Genomic DNA, 25,565 nt, shown 5'->3' with positions numbered 1-25,565 from the left:
TGGATAATAAAAACATTCATTGCTTTCTTTTACGACACTTTAAAAATGACCTAAAATTCATCGCTCTACACTAGAATACCCCCTTAAGTTAAAAAGATCAAGATTATATACAGTGTTATTTCTATAAAAATGTACCCATGAAATTTATATTTTGCATTTGGTTGAATAATTGGTAAACTAATGTCACTATTTCATAAAATCTCTTTAAAATTAAAAATAAGACAATGATCGTCTCATGTTACCCCGCCTATGGGGCAACATGAACCAGATCATTAAGAAAAACAGCAAAAAACACATTTTTTAAATGTTGCATTAGCTGGGATTTTAACTGAACCTAGTCAGATAGTTGTTTGTATAATATTATATGTGTTATTTGCTGTGATGTACATAATTGGTTTGGTTTTCACAATATAATTGTTCAAAGTGAAATTGGATCTTTGTACCTCGCCTTCTACTTTGTATTGTTTTGGCTAAGTGATGTTTTGATCACTTTCACCTAAAACGTACAAAATCATTAAAAATGTATGAAATATTGATATGTCTATTAATATACTGTGGGCATGGAGGAACATCATTTATAAATACATATTTTATCTCCGATTTATTCCTTCCTTATGATAAATCTTCCTGAATGAATATCGTCAGCAACTTGCATGAACAAAATTAACGATGAATGATTAATAAAACGTACCAAGAACAAAAGTGATAGTTAGTGCAAATGGTGGATAAAATTTAATAATTTTTGTTACGAAAGTTGATTAACTGTTTTCTACAAGAAATATTCGCATAGATAGAAAGTATACCACATACAACATACGCGGCTCATGGTATGACGGTATGAGTCGATCGGCTCAGGCGCAAGCATACTCTACGCCTCGCATGCATGCACGGCATTCTTGCGCGATAAACCTGTCTTCATATTTCGTTGGATATCGCTCAGTTTTACTGTTAATTATACGAGTTTTTTTTCATTTAATATTACTCTACGGCTAACATACTCACATGTGTATATTTCTTTATATGACTCTATATGTATGTTATTCGAGTATATTATAGTCAGGTATGAATTTAGTTCATATTGCATAATGTACACGTTTGAATAGCTGTACAGTTTAATGCAATTTCAGTTTTTTCATCCGCATATTGCGTTGACGATATAAAAAACAGGTGTGCTTGTGTTAACTTATGCGGAAAATGATGGTGCTTGACATAGTTAAATTGACTTATTTATTTCTTCTGGTATTACTGTCAAAGGAAAATTTATTAATGATATTGATGGATTCGAACACCAAAATATTCATATGAAAGATAAGCAAAATTTTATCCTGCAGCAGATATCAAGAAAATAGGGATTCTTTATTATATAAATTATATAGAATGAAAAATTTAGTTAAACCATTTAATTTATTTAATTTAGTGTCAAATATTGATTATTATAAAATTATATATAATTTTTTAGTTAAATGTAAAATTAGAGTTGAAATGTAGGAATCTTTGTATATGGCTAGTTTGTAAATGAGAGGCCAAATAAAAAAAAGATAAGCAAAACAAAGCAAATAATATAGATATTAGATACACTTATTCTATAAAAAAGTAATGTATTCATTGAATCACTGACATATTTACTGAAGTAAACTATTATGGTCAAATTTATTATAACACATTTGCAAATGATGTGTTTAATTACTTTCCTTTTTCAACAACATATGTCTATTGAATTTCTTTTCAACGTACTCCTTCCCGTAGGGTAAGTTATAGTAATGGGCCAAAAATCAAAAATAATTTTTTTTGCATATCTTCACGTTTCAGATGTTTCTGAACATGTTTGCATACCTCAGAAAAAATGGGTGTGCGGGTATGTACGTGTGGATACAATTTTTCGTCGACGTTAGTGGGAGTATCGCTCAACTGATTTCAATGAGTTAAAAAGCAATCGATTTCTATTGATGGGGATTATTGCTGATTAGTTTTTGGGAAAGGTCGATCAAGCCGTTTTGATTTTTTGTCATCTTTGATTGTAATATAATCATGGTAATAAGGAGTTATCCAATTTGCCTTTAAACTAAATTAAAAAAATAATGCAACAGCTTTTGACGTTCTATTTATTATTCATTGGTTTTCTTAGAAATTTAAAAAAAGGACGACCAGAAGGAAATATTTGAAAAAAAAACGTGAAGTGAATGAAAACATCTTCGAATGCTAAAGCAAAGTTATAATTCTACTAATTGAGAATATAGATGTAGAATATCTGCTACATTTTGTTACAACATTTCTTAAACATATGACTTAAACTGTGAGTTTTTGGAAAAAGCAATATGAGTCTTATTAAATTGATGTTTTAAAATTGATTAGATATATCAATAATATAGGGTAGAGCGGGGCTTAAAGGTACGCGGGTAAAAATTATCTCAAAATGTAGAGAAAATATGATGTGTGACCAATCATCGCTTTAAATCGGATGTTATAATGATCTTCAATTTTGTTGTTCAAACTAACAATTAAATTGTTTCGCATTAACTGATCTGATAGCTATATTATATTTTATTATTCTATAAAAACTGTTTTAAAATTTAAAATGAAATAGTGAACTATTTTCTCTCTGGCTTTCCCCTTTTTTCCCGCCTTTGGGGAACAAGGGCCAGGTGCCAAATTTCTAAAAAAACAGCAAAAAACATATTTCTACAATGATGAATTAGCTGGATGTTTTACTGAATATAGTCAGATGGTATTTATTGTGATATAATTGGTTTGGTTTTCACAATATAATTACTCAAAGTCAAATTGGACCTTTGTGCCGCGCCCTACCCTACGTGAATATTCATGTGTCAAAAACCCGAAAATAGTTTGATGATGAAATAATAAAATATATATCAAGATAAAAATAAACTATATAAATAAATTAAAACTTTTTTAAAATTTTAGAAATACATTTGATGCTTGAGTTGCGAGCATACGATGTGAGTTCATGAACTGTAACTTAGTCATGATCAATTCAAACTTAATAAATGTTATCAACTATCTACTCATTTTTTTGTCAAACCACATATGGAAACTTTGCATTATTCATTGCCATTTCACAAAAATTGCAGATAATATAAAAATCATGTAGAACAAGATCGAACGACAAGCAGAACAAGATATAATACATTAATAAATTTTTATCAATATATTGTTAATTCGTATTCTTGAAAAATCGTCAGTTTTTTACATTAAGAAGTAATTGTAGTATTGTAGTAAAAAATAAATGTGGTTATTCCCTAGTATAACAAAGTTGTCGTATATTTATATTGATATTATACAATCTAATGAAAGTTCAGGTCGGTAAATTATTCAATGATAATAAAAATAACTTTCAGTTTCCCAACAATTGTTTATTTACGATGCTTCAGAATTATAATGATATAAAATGTAAAGCATTGTCACTATATAAATACTGTATATTAAATTCGTGTGATTTTTATGTAAATTAATAATTTATTAATTTAATGGCAAAATTATGAAAAAAACCTTTAGCGACACTTTTGAATTATTTATATTAAAATATTTATTTATTTAATATAATAAGAAAACTTTAGATTAAAAAATTGTAATTACTTGTGTATGCAATTCTTAGCCAATTCTTCAGCAATAACGAAAATGATTCTGGCTGTATATAATTTCTATTATTATTTAATTCTTAATTTTTTGTACAATTATTTTGTAGAATATCTGTATATTATTTATGTTTTTATTGTAATAACAATAAATAAGAAAGTTTGTGGTTTTTGAAAATGAAAACTTTTGATGAGCAATTTGCTGATACGATTGTCATTTACCACTATAATGGTGATAATTATTGAGTCAGAATTTATAAAGTAAATTAAAAATAAAAAACCATTACATCTAGAAGAAAAAACAGATTTATCAATATTTTTTATGCAATCTTTGAAGTCATAAAGTGTTTGTTCTCATTATGCAATATTTGTCCGTAATTAAAATTTTAGAGAAGCAAAAATTAATAAAATTTTAACTGCAATCATTTACTTAAATGAATACATTATTTGTGAATTATACTAACATATAATCGATGCATCAAACGCAATTTATCTCTATAAAAAGGAAATTAGTGTAAAACAAATGCAACTCAGATACAACCAAACCATATTAATATTATTATTAATTCACATATAAATAGAAAAGGAAGTTATATTTTCCGAACTATCATTTACTTTGCTTTAAAAGATTTGTACAAATTTAAATTATTATAAAAAATATAACTTCCGCTATTATAGTTTCAAAGACACATTGTAAAATTGACTTTACCTCTTTTTTTAAACTAATGATCATTGTATATGGTTATCTGTATCTATACATATGAAAGTTTTAACAGAGAAGAATATATGCCGCGCTCCAAACAAATTAAATTTATGTAAGAGACCTTCTCATGGACCATGAATAGGTCAAAATGGTTTATTGAAAAATAATATTTACTAATCAAGTTTAATGAATTCGATATACAAAAGATATAAAAAGTCTTTCATGGACAATGGTCTCTAACGCATAATGCCGATAGATAATTGCTTTGCTCTTCCGGCTGATGAACTAATCTCAACACATTTTTTATGTTATTTAGTGCATAAACGTAGAGTTAGGTGATGTTTCATTCATTATTCAGCATAACATATTTTTATAAATATGTCCTAATATCGAATTAATAAATCTCTATAATAATCATTTTTAAAATACAATAATATTGAAGCAAGAGCGAAGCTGTGAATACTGTTGATTTCTATATTTGTCTATTGTTTTCTGATAGGTGATTAAAAAATAATTTACAATAAGATGCAAACTATCTTTGAATTTGTTGAATTGGATTAGAATCTCGTAAAAATGTAAGGCATCCTTTTGGATGATATTGAATTTATACTTGAAGTTAAAGTAAATGATACTTCAATAGATATAAATTCATTTTCTTTTATTTAAAAATTGGTTGCATTTGAGTTGCATGTACACAAGGTTTCTTTTAAAAGTAATAAATTGCATTTGCATCTAAAAATATGCCAGTAGACATATATGAGTTAGATAATTAGATTGAATTATTCACTGAAAAGGGTTTTAAAAATCTGTGACTTTTCTCATTTTTTGAGAGATGCTTTGCTTTGCTTTGCTTTAAGCGACGGTCCGAATATCGGGTAGAACTACTCTTCCCGCATAAAGTGTGTTAATTATCTGATACTTTTAGTTATTTTTATTACTAAATAAACAGATCGAAACTTTGATATATTTGCTTTGTATCGATGTATCTTCACAAAAGTGAACGAAATGATCTTCTAAAATTTCTCTAGTATATTGATTGGTTTACGTTTCAAAATCCTAAATATATTAACAGCAATTCCAGCATGTTCAATAACGTTTACAAATGATATTTATATTATTATTTATCAAAATTATTTAATATTTTAATAAATATACTAATATTGCAATTAGTAATTCAATCATTATGTTTTGATCGAAATATTTGCAATTTATTAAACAGTTCTAAAAAATCTTTAATCATTCGATCTATAAATATTATAATATTAAAATTTTTAGTACTCACAGATAAACGTATGGTCCCAATTCGTCTAATATCGGTTTTGAACCGTTGTTGAGGAACTCGTCGGCGTTCGTCATGTTGTAGACATAAATTCTGATTACAGGTTCTACCGGCGGTTTTGCCCACCAGCCATACGTCTGTGAACCAGGTTGAAGAACAATTTGCTGTAACAAAAACAATGCTGTTGGTTTTACTAATTCATTTTCAAGTGCGTGATAGAAGTAGCATAATCGGCGGTATTTAGGTAGAAATTCATAAAAGACATAGACAATAAAATGTTAAAACATACTTTGTTATTAGGAAAGTCGTTATCAATTGTAACTTATAGGGTAAGGCAGAATACAAAGGTACATTCTGACTTTTAGGAATCATACTGTATAATCCAAATCAACTGCATCGCCACAAATAACAAGCATCAAACAAACAACTTGTTCATTAAAATTCCCACTTAGTCTATTATGTAGAAATGTTTTTTTGCTATTTTTCTAACATTTATCATCTGTTCCGTGGTAAAAAGGGACAGTCAGGAAATTTTATGTAATAATAACTACATTATTTAATCAATGTAATGCAGTTTATTTATTAGGTTGAACAACAGAAATAAAAATCATTATCTAAATATATATTTTCAAACATAATAAACAAAAATCTCTATCAACTATTACTACTATCATAAATATTGCTTTGGTAATTATATCTCTCTTAGGGTGCGTTCATTAATCACATAATCAACTTTTTAAGTATTTTTCGCCTTGCTGATACATGGTGATATTTAAAATTAACCCCCTCCCCCACCAAATACCACGTGAATTTTTACTTACGAGAAAAAATTGTAAAATTTTAGAATTTTTTTGTAAACGTTTTGATTTTTTTTTAAAAAAAGTTAGGTAAAAAATAAATACACGTGATATCTTACTATACCCCTTTCCTCCAGCACGTGATATTTTGCAATTTTTTGTCAAAGCCCCACCCCCTCCCTCCAAAAACCTCACGTGATTAATGAACACCCCCTAAATTTATCATAATCAGACTCATTGTTCCTGTTAAGAACTCTTTTTATATATTTTATTTTTATTTTTGTTTAGAATTCGTTTAAATTTTTTTTATTATTACTATATTATGTACATTGGGTAGGCACCGGATATACCTGCATATTATTATTATTTTTTTTTATTTTTATTGGCCTCGCTTACTCGAGCATTTAGCCACCTACATTATTCTATACAATCATACCTACCAGCCACCTACATTATCCTATACAATCTTCAATTTTATACTATCTTCTTCATATAATCCTAATCTTTTTCGATACTTCTTAACTTATCTTCATTCTTCTTCTACTATCTTCTCATTTCATCTTCTAACCACTATTTCTTATTCTTCTATACTTATCATTTCTTCTTCTAAATTCGTCTTACTTCAATTCATTTTTAATTCTAATTATCTAATTTTTATACATTTTTGATTTTACATAGGGTAGGGCGGGGCTAGTTGAGCAAATTTTTACTTAAACGGATGTAGCTCCTCAATGAAAAGTATCAATAAATTGCTATACGGCTTATTGGATTTGTTGTTTATCGCATAACAAAAGTGTTAATACTTGTTTTTGGTAATAAGTAAAATATAAAAGCTACAGCTGTTTGAATGCAAAAAGTCAAGTATGCTCAATGTACCCCATAGGTGGGGCAAGTTGAGCACTAAGAAAGTATAATGAAATTATAGGTTCAATGTCCATTAGAGATGAAATAAAATAAGTTTTAATAACCAGTTCTATATTTATAGTCTTTATTGAAAGAAGAAACAAAACTTATAGTAATTTGCTTTGAATAATTAACGATTAATTAACTTAGGAATTATTTTACCATTATATTCAGTATTTTTGTTTAAAATCATTATTTCTTTATATCATTACTCATAGACTTAGCTTAAAACTTAAAAATAATAATTAATTTCTGGAAGTTAATGGTAATTGTCTTAGTGACAGAACAAGTTTAGCAACTATGCTCAACTAGCCCCAACTCGGAATTTCAAAATAAAAGTGAGTTTATAAAAAAACCGTGATAATTATACCCAGAATCTCTGTGCATATTAAAAGTACTATAATTATATGGAAGAATAAAGTTTACCTGGTTAAAAATAAATAACATTTGACTAAACTAGACGAAAACTCGTGATGAATGACTTTTTTACTTTTTGGTCTCAAAATAAACAAAACGCCCGTGAGCCTAACTCATTTGTCCAGCGGCCACTAGCGGTCGCGGGATGTTTATTTCTCCCAAACCTATATATTTCCGCCATATAATGCCTAAACGGACGGTGAATAGTTTTCGAGATATTTCGATTGCTCAACTTGCCCCTATGCTCAACTAGCCCCGCCCTACCCTACATATCTTATTAGTACAATTCATAATTCTATTATTATTCCAACTTAACTAGTTAATATTTTTTCAAATTCGAACTCGGAACCTCCAGCATGTGAATCGGGAACGCTACTCTTGAGCTAATCCCGCCACACCTGGATATTATATATTTATTCTATAATATCCTAAGCAAATTTGTATCTCCTAATTCCTTTATTATTATAAATTTATTGTTTCAATAAGAAAGGATACTGATTATTGCACATATTTATCTTGGTCATGAATCCATTTACCCTTTCAAAGAAATGTTCAATATTTATTACTGGCATTAATACGGATTAGAGGTAAAATCCTACATTCTGTATGTAAATATAAGTTCATATTTGTGACTGTTCCCTTCCCTAATAGGAAGAAACTCTAAACTATCACTGGATAATAAGGCTTTAATATAATAAATATACTATACTATATAATATAATAAATGGTATTGACACCCTACCATATGTAGGTTTTGAAACAACTTTAGGGTGTCAATATACAAGTATTTACAGACTTACCGCTGGGTTAACTCGAATTCCGAGATTCTTACCTAATTTAAGCTTAAATGACTGGACTATTTCGTATTGCACGGTCTGTTTTACAAAACTTCGATTAATTTTTATAGTTAAACCACTTTTCATAGGCCTATAATATTTTAAGGTGTTCGGTTTGACTATTTACTCTATCATCATGCAAAGTTTTATCAAAATCCCAGAAGAGTAAACCTGAGGTTCTCCTTGTTAGACTTGTGATGGAAAAATCTGCGCTGTATGTAATATAGTACAAGATCTAAGGAATCCATCGTGAGTCGACTTCCGCTTGTCGTAATTTACATTGTACGTCTCATTATGGTCATGTCAATAGATCGTTTATTTTCATCGTTTTACGATGGTCGCGCTTGATTTAATTGCATATCTATTGCATATTATTTCTGCCGTTATGACACTTCCAATCATTCTAAGCCGGCGGATGTTGCGAGTTGCTCTATTCGCAGATCGCAGTATCACGTGCTTCGTACTCTGCTCTTTCGCCGTGTGAGATAATAGGTCAAATGTGAAAATCGAATAAACACGGTAAGACTTTTTTTTACTAATTCGCTAATGGGCTAATTACTCCACCGACAGAACACACAAAAACACATACAGTTGAATCTTACTAATGCGACACCTCGATAGACCGACACCTTACTAATCCGGCAGTCTCGTGATTGAGGCGCAGGGCTAATTTTTGGAAATGTTTGGAAATATTTCCGTAATTTTCAATATTCAAACGGTTCAAACGTGAGCTAGCACCAACTAGTCCCAGGTTCGCTGGTTCGATTCCCGCTACCGCCAAAGCCTGACATCAGGCAGCTTTGATGTCAATTTTTCACTTGGGGTTATAGATCACAATATAATTTCAAGTGGAAATCGTCCTTCGTTGGCATAGCTGCATCATTCAATCATATGATAACTATTAGACTTAAGAGCTAATATAAACCCCACACATAGGAGAATGGTAAACCGGGGTTGCCTCTCATAAATTACGTTAGGTCATAAGTCTTTAACAAACAGCTTATAGAACATGTAAAGTAAGTGTTCCAATTGCTGTTGAAACAATAATAATAAAAATAAATTATAACTGTTGTATAATCCATATCACTATAATCCAACAATCCAAACTTATTCCAGTAATCCGCCACTCTCTGGTTTATCTATTGTGCATTTATCCGAAATTATGGGATCCTTATCAAAAATCTCTAACCTTAGCGAATATCTCATATTATTACTGTTCATTAAAATTTAAATGATGTTGTAATCTTCAATTAAATTACCGAATTTTTTTAGCGATATATATCATGGTTTTATAAAACTTACTGTAATATTGCGGCCTTACGACAAGTAGTTTAATTTTAAAAATTCATCAAAGTTTGAGAAAATCAGTAGTTTTTTTGACGTTAGCTAAAATTAAGACGATTTACTTGGTATAACAATATACCAAGTTAATAAACATACTAAACCATTAAAATTAATTGGATTTATTACACATCATTGCAAACGAACGAACGAACACATTAACTAAATTAAATGATGTTGTAATTAATTTTACCAAAATATTCTTCGTTTGCCATTATGATAAAGTTATTTATTTTTTGTTTCGATGGTTTTTCGAAGTTGATAGGATTGCATTGCATTTCTTATCCCAAGCTTTTGCATATCACAGAAGAAAGCATATGTCTAACAAAGACTTTCAATAAAAATTAGTTAAGCAATATCGAATTATTACACAAAATTGAAATTCACAAGTTTTGTTGGCATGTTTTTTTTTTCATTTATTTGTCATAACCAATCTGAACCCTTAGGTTCAATGAGATGAGGTTATCTGCTGTTAGGTAAATGGCATTTAGAAATTTCTTCATTGTGCTTGATGTTAATATCATTATCATTATCATTTCATTATCATTATCATTAATATCATTATCATTAATATAAATATCAAATTATTTAATTGCTCGTACCTAATTAAAGATTAATTGTATGGATGCAGGACAATTGATCAAAAATTCAATTGGAAGGCATCTAACTTGTTAAAACATAAATATATAACTGGCATCTAGTTGAAAAATATAACTTGTGAAAACTTATTTGTAACTAATGAAATTATTACTTTTAATAAACAAACATGAATATAACTTATTTCAAAATCTGAAATTTGCCATTATACGTGTAGCAGAAAAACGGGTTAATTCCAAACTACATAAAAGCGGCAATATTTTTATTATTTCTATGTAATTTGACGCTTTGTGATCTTTTTCTTTAAAGAGATGTTTCTTTATTAAAGGTCATTTTATGTGTCATATGTCGACTGTCGACTTTTCTTTGCAATTAATTTGTATTATGAGATACTAGATATTAGTTTCTATTTTTTTTACTTTGTATGAATATTGTTTTACAATTATAAATCAGTCATTATTAGTTTAAAAACAATATTATTAAAAACAGTATTAAGTAAAATCATCGTAAAAACTTCTTGGATTTGGATTAAATTGTAGATAACATTTTACCCTTATCTAGTGTAATATTTTACCCCCCACCTTTGTTGTACAAATGCTTATTTTTTCAGATCAAAACTTAAATGTATAGTTTGACAATAAATCTATTTTTTTATATTATTTGAACAGCAATCAGAATTTAAAGGGTTCTATAAGCTTTTAAGATTATTTGACTACGTCAGTCTTATAAGAGGCAACCCAAATAGTTGTTCTATTTCTATATGATGGATTTTTATTATTATAATATCTGTAATAGTGAAGAATTTTTTATTGATACAGCAATGCTGGGCGAGGATTATATTCATTAGGAAACATATTGCGATCTGTGTTTCCAAGTGAAAACAGATGTCACTACTGCTTGATATCAAACTGCCCAAGGCGAGTATCAAACCTGGAACCTCTGATGAAAATTCCACAGCTGTAACTACTAATCTACGGGTGAGTCCTAGACAATAAATCTAAGATAGATTAGAGCATTATCAATTTTAACGCCTCAAATATATAATATCCATAATTGACAAATATTATATTGGTTGAATCAAACATTGTCGGAAATGTTTTATTACTATAGGTTATATTCGATTTTAAGATATAAGCAAATATTACATGTTTGTTTATATAGAACTCGGTGTCTGAGAGAGGAGTGAAAGGTTCGTTTAAGAATTGCACACGTGTATATAAATGTGCGACTTTTATATAATACTAATTAAATGGTAAATTCATTCGTTTTGTTACTTACGCTATCTATGACCAAACGAACTAGGCAGGAAAATGTGGCGGCTACCACGGCGCCGAGGATTATCAGGACGACGCCGATTCCGATCACGAACCCTAAAATATTAAAAATATTAAAAATCATATAAAGAAATATTATATAACTAGAAAATATAATTATTTTTTTTTTAATTTTTTTATTTGAACAGCAATCAGAACTAATGGGTTCTATGAGCTGTTGTGAGCAAGATCTTACAAACTACGTTTGTTTTATTTCAGATGGCAACCCAAACAGTTGTCACATCTCTGTATGATAAATTTTTATTACAATCTCTGTAATAGGGCAAGTATGGAGCAACAATGCCGTGTGAGGGCTATTTTCACTTGGAAACATATTGCTATCTATATTTCCAAGTGAAAATCGTTGTCAATGTTGCCTGACAACAGGCTGCTCGAAATGGGTATCGAACTCGGGACCTCTGAAACAAGTCCCGTTGCTCTTAACCGCTTACCTACGGGCGAGCCCAGAAAATATAAATAGCTAGAACATGTAAAAATCGTAGAACACTAATTAAAAACTATCATGCTCATACATCTTTAATTGATTGAATATTTCATTTCACCATCAATAAGTCAATGGTATTAAGTCAGTTGGTATTAAGTTTTGAAATGGCATGATATCAAAGTTAATTCTGACTTTGGTGGTTTTTGCTTAAAAATATGTAAGTTCATCTCGGAATTCGAGATACCCAGCTGCAAGTCTTGTAAATACTTGTATATTGACACCTAAAAGTTGTCTCAAAATCTACATATGTGGCGTACACCCCATCATATGCAGACAACTTGGGACAACTTTTAGGTGTCAATATACAAATATTTACAGACTTACAGCTGGGTATCTCGAATTCCGAGATTCTTACCTAATTTAAGCTTAAATGACTGGTTTAATTAGTCTGGTAAAGCGGGGCTTTTACAACGACCAATTTGACCTTGAGCAATTCTATTTCAAAAACCAAATATTCCAAAAAATAACATACATTAAACAAGCAACTATCTGACTATGTTCGGTAAAACTTCTATAGCTAATTCATCGTTGCAAAAACGTATTTTTTGCTGTTTCTCAAAAATTTTGTTTGGTGGAATAAAATGGGACTACCAGGGGTTAAACAGATCCAATGTCTTATTTTCAAAGGGTTTTAACGAAATAACTGCTACATTATTCAACCAATGCAATGCAAAATGTTTTGATCACATTTTTCACTGAGATATATTTTTCACTGTATATAACTTTGATCTGGTATTTTGTCAGAAATATTTATCAGCAAAGTTGGAATAACTATTTATTTAATTTATTTCTTGTAAAATTACCTTTCTTAATTTAATTTACTTTTTTATTTACTATTTTCATTGATTACACCATTGTCATGGTAAAGGTTCTGTTGATTCTTCTTACCCCAACCACGTGCAAGCTTTTATAGAGGTTATATAAAAAAACTGTTGTATCTGACTTGAAGTAACTAACTTAAGTATGTTTATTCAAAAATAAATTTATTTCAAATCTTCTAACGAAAATGTACAACAACGTTTTGTGCTAGATTTGTTGCTAGTAAAAAACAAAATAATTTATCTTTAAAAAAATTGAGGTTAGTACTTTTTTGAGAAAGAAAATAACGAACGAAATCTCAACGAAGCACGACAAATTAAAATAAAACGAGTTTATTGGTAATTTAATACAAAACTTAAAAATTCGAAGAAATTTAGAAACCTTCGAGATTTGAATTAGTTATTCAGGATATTTTTATTCTTCAATATTTTTGCGTGCACATATTTATATTTTACCGAGAATATAATTTTTATTTATTTATTTATTTATTTTTATTGGCCTCGCTTACTCGAGCATTTAGCCACGTACAACATATTTTAATTTCATTACAATATTTCAATTTCAATACAATCTTTTCAGGTTCATACTATTTTTTTTTATATAAATCCTATTCTTCTTCCTATTTTATATATTCTATCCTATTCTATGTACTCTTCAACGCAACTTCATTCTTCTTTTTTTTTTTTTCTTCTTTATTATCTATCATTATATCTTCTATCTTCTTACGTCTTCATTACTTCTATTCTTACTTCTATTACTTCTATTCAATTTAATTTTTTATTTTCAAACCTTTTTATACGTGATTGAACTGTTTTTAATACTACTTCAAACTATTTTTAACATTATTTCAAACTATTTCCAACATTATTTCAAACTATTTTTAATAGTATTTCTATATTATGCCGGGGATTCGAACTCCGAACCTTCGGCGTGTGAATCGGAAACGCTACACATGAGCTAATTCCGCCACCCCGAGAATATAAATAACAGGCTTTTATCTAGATAATACATATTTATATCTATAAGTATGCTTCATCTAATATTATTATTAGGTGAAACGTGTGTTTATAACACTTACTTCATGTAATTGTATGTAATTAGTGGAATGAGTTCAGCATCATATTTTATTTATTTATGTAATTTTTACTGTTATTACTAGAATGATAATCATTAGATTTATGGTTCTAAATGAAGTCAAGCTTAGTGATAATTTAATTTATTATAATCAATACTTATACATAATATCTACATAATTTGCTTATTGTGTTTTTCCTATTTTATGTGATAACCGTGTCTAATATTTCATATACTATACGCCCAATATTGAAAACGCTCCCAAATTTGTGAAATGCTTTCACTACTATATAACTGTTTTAGAAAGTGTGATATCACCCATGAAATGGCGCGAATTCTGAATTTTTAAGCGTTCAAACACTTTTGCCTATTATTCAATATGTTTTATAATTAGAAAATATAACTTTTAAATAACTGCTTTTTAGATGTAATCATTATTTTTATTTATTAAATCCAATATTGATTAGTTGCAATTTTTAATAGGTTAATAAAACATGCTGAATGACTTATGTTTTATTAGCTTGGCTCATCAAATAAAAGCGACGTAAACTTTGAACCGAACAGAATGGTGCCAATTATCTATTTTACAAATTTGTCTACTTAATTTGAAAGTTCCCTTTTCAATACATAAATATATGCTACGATTTGTCTGTTTTGGTGTTTGAAACATTTTTATATGATGGTATAATTTTATTTAAAATTTAAAATATTTTCATCTTATTATAAACGTGTATTATAAACGTGTTGTTGTTGTTTACTTGTTTTAACTTAAAATTTTCAGTTATTTATTCTTCAATCTCTATTTTTAAGCAAAGTATTAAGTGAGTATCAAATTCAAGTATAAAAGTAATTAAAAAAAGTATCAAATGCATCATCTACTTTTTTTTAGAAAACTTGTTGTTCAATTCTTTCTATATTTAGAAAATCTATATTTATAATTTTAAGGCGTCAAAATTCCACTCAGTATGAAAGCAATGTCTTTTCAGTCTAAAGTCATCGTACCATAAAGGTATATTGACTCACTTATTAACATAAATTCTTTTGACTTTGAAATGAAATTCTTTATGCCTAACATTTTGCAAGAAAGATTGTTTGTTTACTTATTATGTTTTAAAAATAAGAGGAATTCCTTTTGAAACTACTGCAAATATTGATACTAGAAGGCCATTCAGCTCTTGTAATTGTCTTAATGCCAAAAATAAAACGATATATATATATATATATATATATAACATAAATTAGAACCATATGTCACAAAAATTTAAATTTGCAAATTAGCACGCTATTTTGTATAAAAGTTTCTTAAGCCCTCAATAATATCTTACGATACTTCCAAAAATATCCAATAGTTTTTTCACAAAAATCGCTTATTGGCGTTGTAACCATGGACAATATGAAAATATATGATATTCATAATATAAATATAAATTAACTGTTAAGTTTTTTTTAATGCTATTTTAATATTATTTTTGAAAATCGGAATATCACCGTCGTTTAGCAACTGAAGGCATTTTTGGAAATAGTTTTTGTATTTTCTACGTTACCTATTAATGGCGAACATAAGAATATAGTAATGTCTTTGTTTAAAAAATAATTATAAACATGTATTAATATAATATTAAAAATTAATTTACTATACACCGTTTGAAAGTTACGAAGAAGCTGTTAGAAAACAATGACGATGATTTTCAATTTATTTGAAAACTTCCTATAACGAATTGAAATGTGTATGGCAATTCGATTACATTATATTATTAGTATCTGCAAGTATCATGTAATGACATATTAATGACATTTCCTAATGAGCTTGTTAAACAACACTACGTAACAATTTGATTTGTAGCAGATGAATTGACTGATTTTGACAACGAGTTAACAGTAATGGAATTCTACAAAACGATTGAGTTACATCATCCGCGACAAAATTAATTTAGCCATATTGGTTTTACATAATATTCCAATTTTATATCTAATTGGTATAATATAATACTATTGGAAAAGGTCATTGTAAACATTATAGCTAAACAAAAAAATTCGCTTTTTTTCAACATATCTATATCGTCGAGGTATTTACTAGTACTTAGTGATATATGAGAGTGATTGAAGTACGTATCTTTGAGGTAATGATAAACTTCAGCCTAAAGCCTTCCAATGACGAAATGAAGTTAATTTTAAAAATATTGTTAAATTTTTTATTACAGATCTGTATAAAGTTGAAAGATTATTAAGTTATTGTCTGAAGTATTGAAAGGGAATTTCAAACTTAGTCGATTACTGACATGAAATATGCACCATTTTTTATTTTTTCATTCAGTTTAGTTAATTAACTATGATGTATTTTTTTTAAATTGAAGTTTAATATTAGATAAACAAAACTCGTACCTGTAAATCACGTATTTATTTATTTTTTTATATATTAATTATTATTTTATATATAAATTATTAAGGTAATAGATTAATAATAAAAGTAAAATAAATATTTTTAGTAGAGGAGACTGGGTACGGTTGTGCGACTTTTTTTTTGATTACCCATAATTTTGTTAATTTAGCAGTTATCTGGGAGAAAAGTAAATTAAATGGTAATTTGAACATTTGTTTTCGTGGACATACTAAAATACTGTCCGTAAATACAATAGATTAGTCATAAAATCAGATCATACAAGAAAAAGGTGACTGTTACAACCGTCCATACCCCCAGGACAGTTATGACAGGATTAAAAAGCAATAGGTATATAAAACACCGAAATTTTTTATCACGACTTTTATTATCAGAAATTTGTAACACAACACAACACAATTATTATTTTTTAAATATATGGTAATGGAATACTTTAAAATATGTCAAATTGATAAAAACTATCTGGATGGAGTGGAGAAGATAGGGTGGACGTACGAGGAAGAAAGAACACTACTGAGCACGATCATTAAGGAAAAGGAAACTGGATCGGACCCATTCTGCAAATAGAGTGACTCCTATACGTCGTCCCCAAAGGTGAAATAGAAGGACTGATAGGATTCGGAAGAAGAAGAATGCAGATAGTTGATTTCGTTTCAGTGTTACGAAAAAAAAGAAAGGATCAGGAAGCAAGAAAGCAAAAGTTTGTAAAAGAAAATGCATTAAAGTGTATAAAAAAGTGTTTAATGGTGATTGGAATGGTAAACAAGGGGGCGTCCATTAATCACGTGATCGATTTTTAATGCTTTTACACAAAGCGTACGAATATAATATAACAATATATAACAAAATATATTTTTTTAAACAAAGCCAACAAGATCCGCCCTACTGCGTACAAATGTACAAAAATATAAAATTTTTTAATGCATGTTTACAACGTATTATATTTCAACTTAAAAAGATTGAAAATGTATTGAATTAGCACTATCCAAATTAAATTAATATATCGCCTTGGTGTTAATCGGAATGACGTTCGAAATGCACCAAAATATATGTTCCATCCTACAAAAGCTAAAATGAGAGTAAATATATAAATAAATACTTGTATATGTATATATAATATAATAGAAATGTATAAATATTGTAACTTTTATTAAAATTATATTCATAAAATAGCACTATATCAAAAATAAACGATGCATACGAGTAAGATCCGTTAAGCTGCACAACTGTTTATTATTTTAGATGCAACTTTTTTTCAATAATTAACGCATCTACATCACGATGTATCTATTACTTCAAAACAGTAAACCTAATAAAATAATTCCGCGTAAGTTTATCATCTACTGTTATTACTGATCGTTTTGCTTTTATGAATAATGTACAATTTGATCATAAGATGAGAGTAGATACTAGTTTCACTTTGTTGCACAATTTGCTTTTCAGACAATTATGGTAAAGAGATAAATAAACATTTTATTTGTATCATAATTAATTGATATTTTTTGATACTAGAATAAATATTGTGATATATTTTCGGTATAGCTTGGTTATATCAATATAGTAACATGTATATTAGCCATGTATAAAGATAATTCCATCCATATACTTAATTAGTTTGTCCTTCACCATTGATTAGATAGAATTATGAGCACTATTTAGTTCGATGCATTGGAAAGTGCTAATGTAAATGCATATATAGTTGTATATACATTTATGATGTAAGTCATTGAAATAATATGCAAAATCTCAATTCAATTACCATATACATATTTAGTAGCGTTCATTTTAAGCATTTTATAGTTTTTAACGATTTGGAGATTGAAATGTTTTCGATAATACATAAAAATAGGATAAAACGATTTATTTTAAAACAATATATCGAATCGATCGAAAATTAGCGTAACTAGAAAATTAATAAAAATTGACTATGATATTGAAGACTGTTCCAATTGTGTACAAATCGAGCTTTTCTAGCTAGGTTTTAAGATATTGATTTTATTAGGTATATTTCTTTTATATAGGTCCCTAGCAAGGCACAAAGCTCCAATTCGAATTTGAGCAATTATATTGTGGAAACCAAACCAATTATATCACAACAAATAACATATAACAAAGAAACAACTATATGAGTATGTTCAGTAAAATCTCAGCTAATTAATCATTGTAGAAATGTGATTTTTTGGTGTTTAGTTTGTCACCTGATCTTTTTTCCCCATAGGTGGGTTAAAATGAAACTACCAGAGCGCAAAGAGATTTAATATCTTATTTTTAATTTTAAAGGATGTTTATGAAATAAAAACTGCAATATTCAACTAATGTTAATATAAATTTTATGGGCATATTTTTGACAAAAATAACAATATAAAGATAGCCTTGATACGGTATTCCGCCAGAAATAATCATCAGCAGAGTTGTAATAACAATTTATTTGAATCGTTAAATCGTTTTGTTAAACTTAATTTACTTTTTTATTTGTTATTTTCTATTGCTTACACATTGGCCAGGGTACCTTTTTACTCTACCTGCTAGCCGCATGTATACTTTTAAAGGTGTTATATAAAAATAAAAATTATTGAATCTGATAACTTGAATCGTATAACACAAAATTATATTAAGGTCTCGTGAACTAAACAACAGTGCTCATAACCAAGAAAATTTACATCGAAAGAAAATACTTTTGTTATGGATTTTCAAACATAGCTGCTTGATCTTTTTCTCGCGGACCTTAAAGGCACGCTCTGCCTATATTACTTTTTGCGACGATAGATTTCTATGAGTTGATGCTTTTATAAAATTTTAAAATTTAGTTTTAATAGAGAAAAATTGTGTACTTGAAATCCACTTTGATGTAACTTTATAATGCCCTAGAATTAAAGCTTGAAAACGATATAAGCATTTTTTTCTAATACTGGTTAGAATTACTTATTACCAGAATCGTTTGCACAATAACTAATTATGATACTAATAACTCATTATTTATTAAAAACACAAAAATGAGACTTTTAAGATAGTTGGTAACGTATTTTAAGGCGTCTCATAAATATATCTTAATATGTGTTTATTATTATTTTTCTAGGGGTCGTTGCCTTTTGGCCTATCCCCACATCATCAACTTCACATTATGCATATGAAATTTTTGCAAGCCCATCTCCTCGGAACAATTTTGCTTTGAATACTGTTGCACATTCGTTCATGACATCATACATTGTCTTCTATACTTAGTCCGTCATTATCCTACGAAATAGCAATTTGATGCAACTTTATAATGTCCTAGGATTACGGCACGAAAACGATTTATTTCCTCGCAAATGCCACGCATCCGTACTTTCTAGTACACGCATATTTTTTGTTTTGTTTGTTATGAATATATACGCAGTCAATCAGTTTTCTATGTTTCTTTGTTATTCGGAAATATAAATTGTGAATCTGACGTACCAGTTGGAGACGAAGTGAAATTATTTTTAAGGAAATAATTTTTACTCGTCTTCATTCTTCATGTTATTTGTTCGAAGAGCTCGCTTGTTTTTCGTTATGTTCATTGGATTGCGTATTATTGTTTCCTTATTACTTTTACTCGCATAATAATTCCAAAGACGATACAAGAACAGCTGATTGCTTTTTAGCGGTTGCAAATCATAATTTAGAGATATTGAAATTGAAAATGCATCATACTAGATGCATTTGAAATTGTGACGACCGCTTTGTTGGTTGATCGTGTTATATCAAAAGACATTTTACACTTCATTTATATAGTGACATTCTCCAATTATATAATATTTAAAAAAAATGAATTTGTACTGCTGAAAAGCACAATATGAAAGATTTCTTGGCTAAGAATACAAATAATTTATTTTCAGGCCATGGTGTAGGGTTGCCATTTAAAGTTTGTTTCTGAAAATTTTAATTATAATTTATTTTGGTCAAGGAGATGTGTAACATTCATTTTAAATAAATAAATAAAAATGTTTTTTCTATATATTTTCTTAGAAACCAATGTAGATTTTGTCTATCTAAATAAAATTTATGATGGCAAAAAGCTAATTATCGTTGAAAAAAGAAATATGTAGAAGATAATAAATAAAAAAAAAAAATTATAATTCATACCACAAAAACTTGATTTTTCATATTTCAATTGCCTTCAATTGTAGAGTTAATTTTTACATTAGATTTTAGCCTTGTTAAGATTTTTTAGCTTAGTTTCAAACCCATGTTCCGATTACTTTGGGTATATTTTCGAAATATACCATAAGTAACAAAGATTCCTTAATTAAAAATAATTATTTTGAAATAAATAACAGTAGTATAGGTACTAATATCATTTGTTTCTGACAAAAAAATATATCTACATCTTCCTCTTTGTATCGAGGTTCCAATTTAAATGTGGTATCCTATATCATATAAGCACAACTTTTAAAAATTGCTCACCAAAAAGTCCAAACAAATATTTTTTAAATATATCTAAATATGACCTACATCCAAAAAAAGCCTTTCATATTTTTTCAGGAAAAAGCAATTAAATATTAAATTAAGGTGACCTTACGCCCTAGTTTGGCCGAGACAGTTTAGGATTTTGTAACCTTGTGTCCCGGGTTTTTCTGAAATTAATATTTGTCCCAATTTTTTCCAAGTTATTCTATAGTAGTTCAAAAATTTCAATCCCAATCTAGAATTTTGAGTATTTCATATTATTTTGCTATTTATGACTATTTTTATTCTTTATATTTATGTACTGAAATAAACTGTTGAAATTATTCAGTTTCTACGGATAATAATATTCATGTAGAATATTATTGCTAACTTTCACCGGTGATCGAATCCGTGCCGTGTACTAGACACAATCGTACCCCGTAACAGAAACAGCCGTATGGCTGGCAAACATTTTAAACATTTTTTTGGAAATACCGAAAAAGAATCAAGAACATTCATAAAAAAAACCATTCAATGCAAATATCATTTTTTCACACATATTATTTAATAAGATAATTATGGACTGGTTTACTAAACGCGGCCTTACGCCAGATGAGTGTCATGATAATTTCTATTTGGTTTATTTGTATAAATAAACATAAACATTAGAAAAGTTTTTTTTTTATTTTGTAAACGTTATTTTTAAAATAAATTAAAAAAAACTTTATAAAAAATATTCTTTTTATTTCTTTGCACAAATTGTCAAATGTCTTTTAAAAATATATGAATGCTATTATCATGCAGATAACAAGAAGTATCTTGCAAAATACTTATATTTACATTATTAACGAGCGTATTTGTTAACGAAACCAAAATGTGTTCATTTCGAATATAATTTGTATCAATATATAAGAAAAACACCATGAGAAATAAAGAAAACGGTTAATAATGATTATCCATTAATCACGTGATCGACTTTTTAAGGATATTTGGACTCCCCCTCCCCCTTGGTGATACGTGGTGATATTCATAAAAAAATTTTTGAATTTTTTTTTAAATTGTTTGGATTTTTTTTAAATCCAGATAAATAAATACACGTGATATCTTACTATACCCCTCCCTCCCCCACGTGATATTTCGTAATTTTTTGTCAAACCCCTCTTCCCCCTAAAAACCTCACGTGATTAATGGATTACCCCCAAGGCAAATGTGTTTTTGGGTAATCTATTTTGTACGTCCATATTATATTAATTCAATGAGTCCTAGAAAACGCCAAACAAAGAATTGCGATGAATTACTTCTTTATCATTAAGATAATACTATCAAAAGACCTCACATTATAAGTGTATTTAATTAAGATGTTTCAAATGATATTTAGGATCATGAGAAATAACTGCATTATTCAATTTATATCGTTACAATATCAATTATATCGTATCAAATTTGAAGATTTAGGTAGTTTTTTTAGATTTTAGGTAGTATTTGATAATTAGACTTGTTTCATTATTATTACATTAATGATCTAACTAATAATCTCCACCTTTTGGAATGTTATGGAATCTACAAATAGTCTATGGTCGCATATGTGTATTTATCAATAGAACTTGAGTTTTTAATTTTTTATTTATAGATTTTAAAGTGATACACCTAGTTAAACAAAAAATGATAATTTGTTTCTAAGATATTGCAACTAATCACTATGTGTTTATGGTCAAATTATTATTGAAGATATTGTTCAAGTATTTGGCATGTCAAAATTCCATTACTACATTTATGCCGCTCGATACTAATTGCTAATGATTTTCATTAATCAATTGCACACCAGACTGAGCAAAGTGTGTCAAAATACGCCTGTCGATCAGCTTCAGAAATGTTTGAGTAAAACTTGACCAACTCTTCGCCTAAAGCTAAGTCTTGTGCAATAGCACGATGACTCCACTATTACGTGCCATGTAGATACCAAGAAAGAAATTGGAAACGACTTTGCTAATCACCAAGTTCCTATAGTTGTGAGATGGACTAATAAAACACCTTTCGATTAGTCGCTTAGATTTACCTTAATGCCAACTTAGACGATGTTGCAACAATGGGCGCGATACACTTGCTGGCATTTAGTACATTTTTAAATTCGTTTCGGTAACTCTCTCCGAGTTGGACATAGAGAAATTGCGACTATATTTTCATTAATTATTAATTATATCCCATATATTATATATCTATTTTTTATATATTTTTAACAGCAATCAGAACCTTACGTCCTTTGAGCTGTTGGGCTGAAACTTCTCCTTACTTCGTATTTTTTAGAAGGTAACCCAATGGTTAAACCATCCATATTTGATGATTTTTGTTATTAGAATTAATCTAGGGCTGACTTTTATTGGTGCAGCAATGCCGGGCAAGGGCTATTTTCACTTGGAAACATATTGCTATCTATATTTCCAAGCGAAAATCGTTGTCACTGCTGCCTGACAACAGACTGCTCAAAGTGGGTATCGAACCCGGGACCTCTGATTTAGGTCACATCGCTCTTAACCGCTTACCTATGGGCCCCATATATTATATGAGAAATTATAACATTTTAGTTACTGCCATAACCATCATTTTAAATTAACTTGTCTTTTACACACATTTTTAAATTATTTTTTGAATGTGTCACTTATAGGAAGTCTAAGAATAATAAATTTTTATACATGTCAGCAACTTAAACCTATATTTACTTTTCTACGATTAAGCCACTTGAGTCGAAAAAAGTCGAGTCTTTTTGTTTGTGTTAGTTGGTTCAGTTTACAAGGGCCACTTATGTGGCTTATATTCATATTCAAAATCAATTAGTTCGTCATAAGATCTCATTCCTATAACATCGAAGAAATAAAACTTGTTTTTCACATTACTTAAAAATCAAATATTCGTAGAAATGTCCAATTACAAAATTGTTATTTTTTTTCAAAAAAGTTTAATCAAAAAAATTGAAAGATTTTTTAGTTAATAAAAAATGTTTTTAGTGACAAACCAAGTGTTAGTGCATAATCAATCATGCAGGTAAATAATTTGAATTTCTTATTTCTAACTCTTTTTAGAATGTTTATTTTAAAATACCTATTGTATTATATATTATATATTCCACTTACGTATGATTTTATTATTTATATTACAATCCACTTATTCAATTTTTATTTATACTTTACTATATTAATTTTGTTCGTTTATCTTTTAAAGATGTTAAGATTATTTCTTAGGGGACGCCCATTAATAACGTGATAACATTTTAAAGCTTTTTGGACCCCTCCCTCCCCCTTGGTTTTACATGGGGTGATATTTAGAATTTTCCCTCTCCCTCATCAAACATTACGTGTATTTTAGTACCTAAAAAATCGTATTTTTTAAAAATATTTTTGAAATTTTTTAAAATTATTCAGTTTTAAATCAATACACGTAATATTTTACTAGCCCTCCTTTTCTCTACGTGATTATGCGTTATTTTTTGTCAAACAATTACCCCCCTCACCCTTAATCCTCATTTGTGATTAATGTTCAACCTCTTGACAGATGTCCTGAAGATGGAAAGGACATAGTTCCGAAACGTTGATATTAAATAAAAAAATATTAAAAAACTTGTGGGTCTCCTTCTTCAAAGTTCTATACACACACATATATATATATATATATATATATAGGAACACATTGCACTTTTTTGCACTTTGCATAATATTTGTTATATTTCAGATACTAAATTTGCCACATATTTAGTGGAATATTAATGAAATATATAATTTAATTAAATTATTGTAATTTAATTTATTAATATATATTACACTGAAGATGTGACCTATATCAGATGTTATTTAATAAAAGTGCAAAAAGTGCACTGTGTTCATATTTTCAAGTTAATATACTAATATATATTAGAGCTAATTTGGAATAGGTTCATAGACGTGTAAAGTAAATAATATTTTTTGTTATGCTATATTTAACAATTTTAAAAATTTAAGAAATTACGTTTTTTTAATATAATTACAAGTAAATTATTTATGTTTTACACATAGTTTTTTGTAATTCTTTACATCCTACACTATCTTTAAAGTTTTGAAATCATGGCATTGGAATTGAAAATTATACGTTAACCATAAATCTATATATTTATATCTACATTTACCCCCAAGTATTTATTTGTAGCCATGTTATGAATTAATAATTAATTTAAGTGAGTATTTTACATTTGTCAATTGCAACATGTCGTAAAAAATTGTGATCAGGTGTGTGGCAACTATGATTTCCAGTTTTCTGTCGTGTTTTAAACATCGTAATCAGAATAATCTCACAGTTGATACAAAATCTCATACGAACAAAACACGTTTTGCATATTCTTCGGCATGATCATTTATTTGATTTCATTTTCAACTCGTCTTCTCGGCCGGAGCGAAAGCGATGTTGCGAAGTCAATAATACACCTCTTTGCAACACTGCCAGCGGATATACTTCTTCGAAATATTATTTAAACTAGCTGTAAGTGGAATTCTGTCTTAAGGCAATTAAGGCATCGTGCCTTAAGGCAAATTGCTGGAACTTCCCGTACCAAAAATTAT

General features: G+C 28.4%; 1 protein-coding gene across 1 annotated transcript in view; it reads right to left on the bottom strand.

Moving 5' to 3' along the window:
* The window catches only part of LOC113376495 (scavenger receptor class B member 1-like), a 133,024-nt gene that overhangs the window by 76,069 nt on the left and 31,390 nt on the right, over positions 1–25,565 (bottom strand). Inside the window, exons 2-3 of the mRNA XM_026616438.1 lie at positions 11,745–11,836; positions 5,579–5,739 (exon numbers count right to left, since the gene is read on the bottom strand). Of these exons, the coding sequence (XP_026472223.1) occupies positions 5,579–5,739; positions 11,745–11,836 (253 nt within the window). The remainder of the gene's footprint in view (positions 1–5,578; positions 5,740–11,744; positions 11,837–25,565) is intronic.

This window comes from Ctenocephalides felis, unplaced genomic scaffold (assembly GCF_003426905.1).
Source record: "Ctenocephalides felis isolate EL2017-DRISC unplaced genomic scaffold, ASM342690v1 CF-g0.4_SCAFFOLD_01886, whole genome shotgun sequence".
Classification (NCBI taxonomy): Eukaryota; Metazoa; Arthropoda; class Insecta; order Siphonaptera; family Pulicidae; genus Ctenocephalides; species Ctenocephalides felis.
The sequence above is the reverse complement of the archived record's forward strand: the minus strand, read 5'-3'. Positions and strand labels throughout refer to the sequence as shown.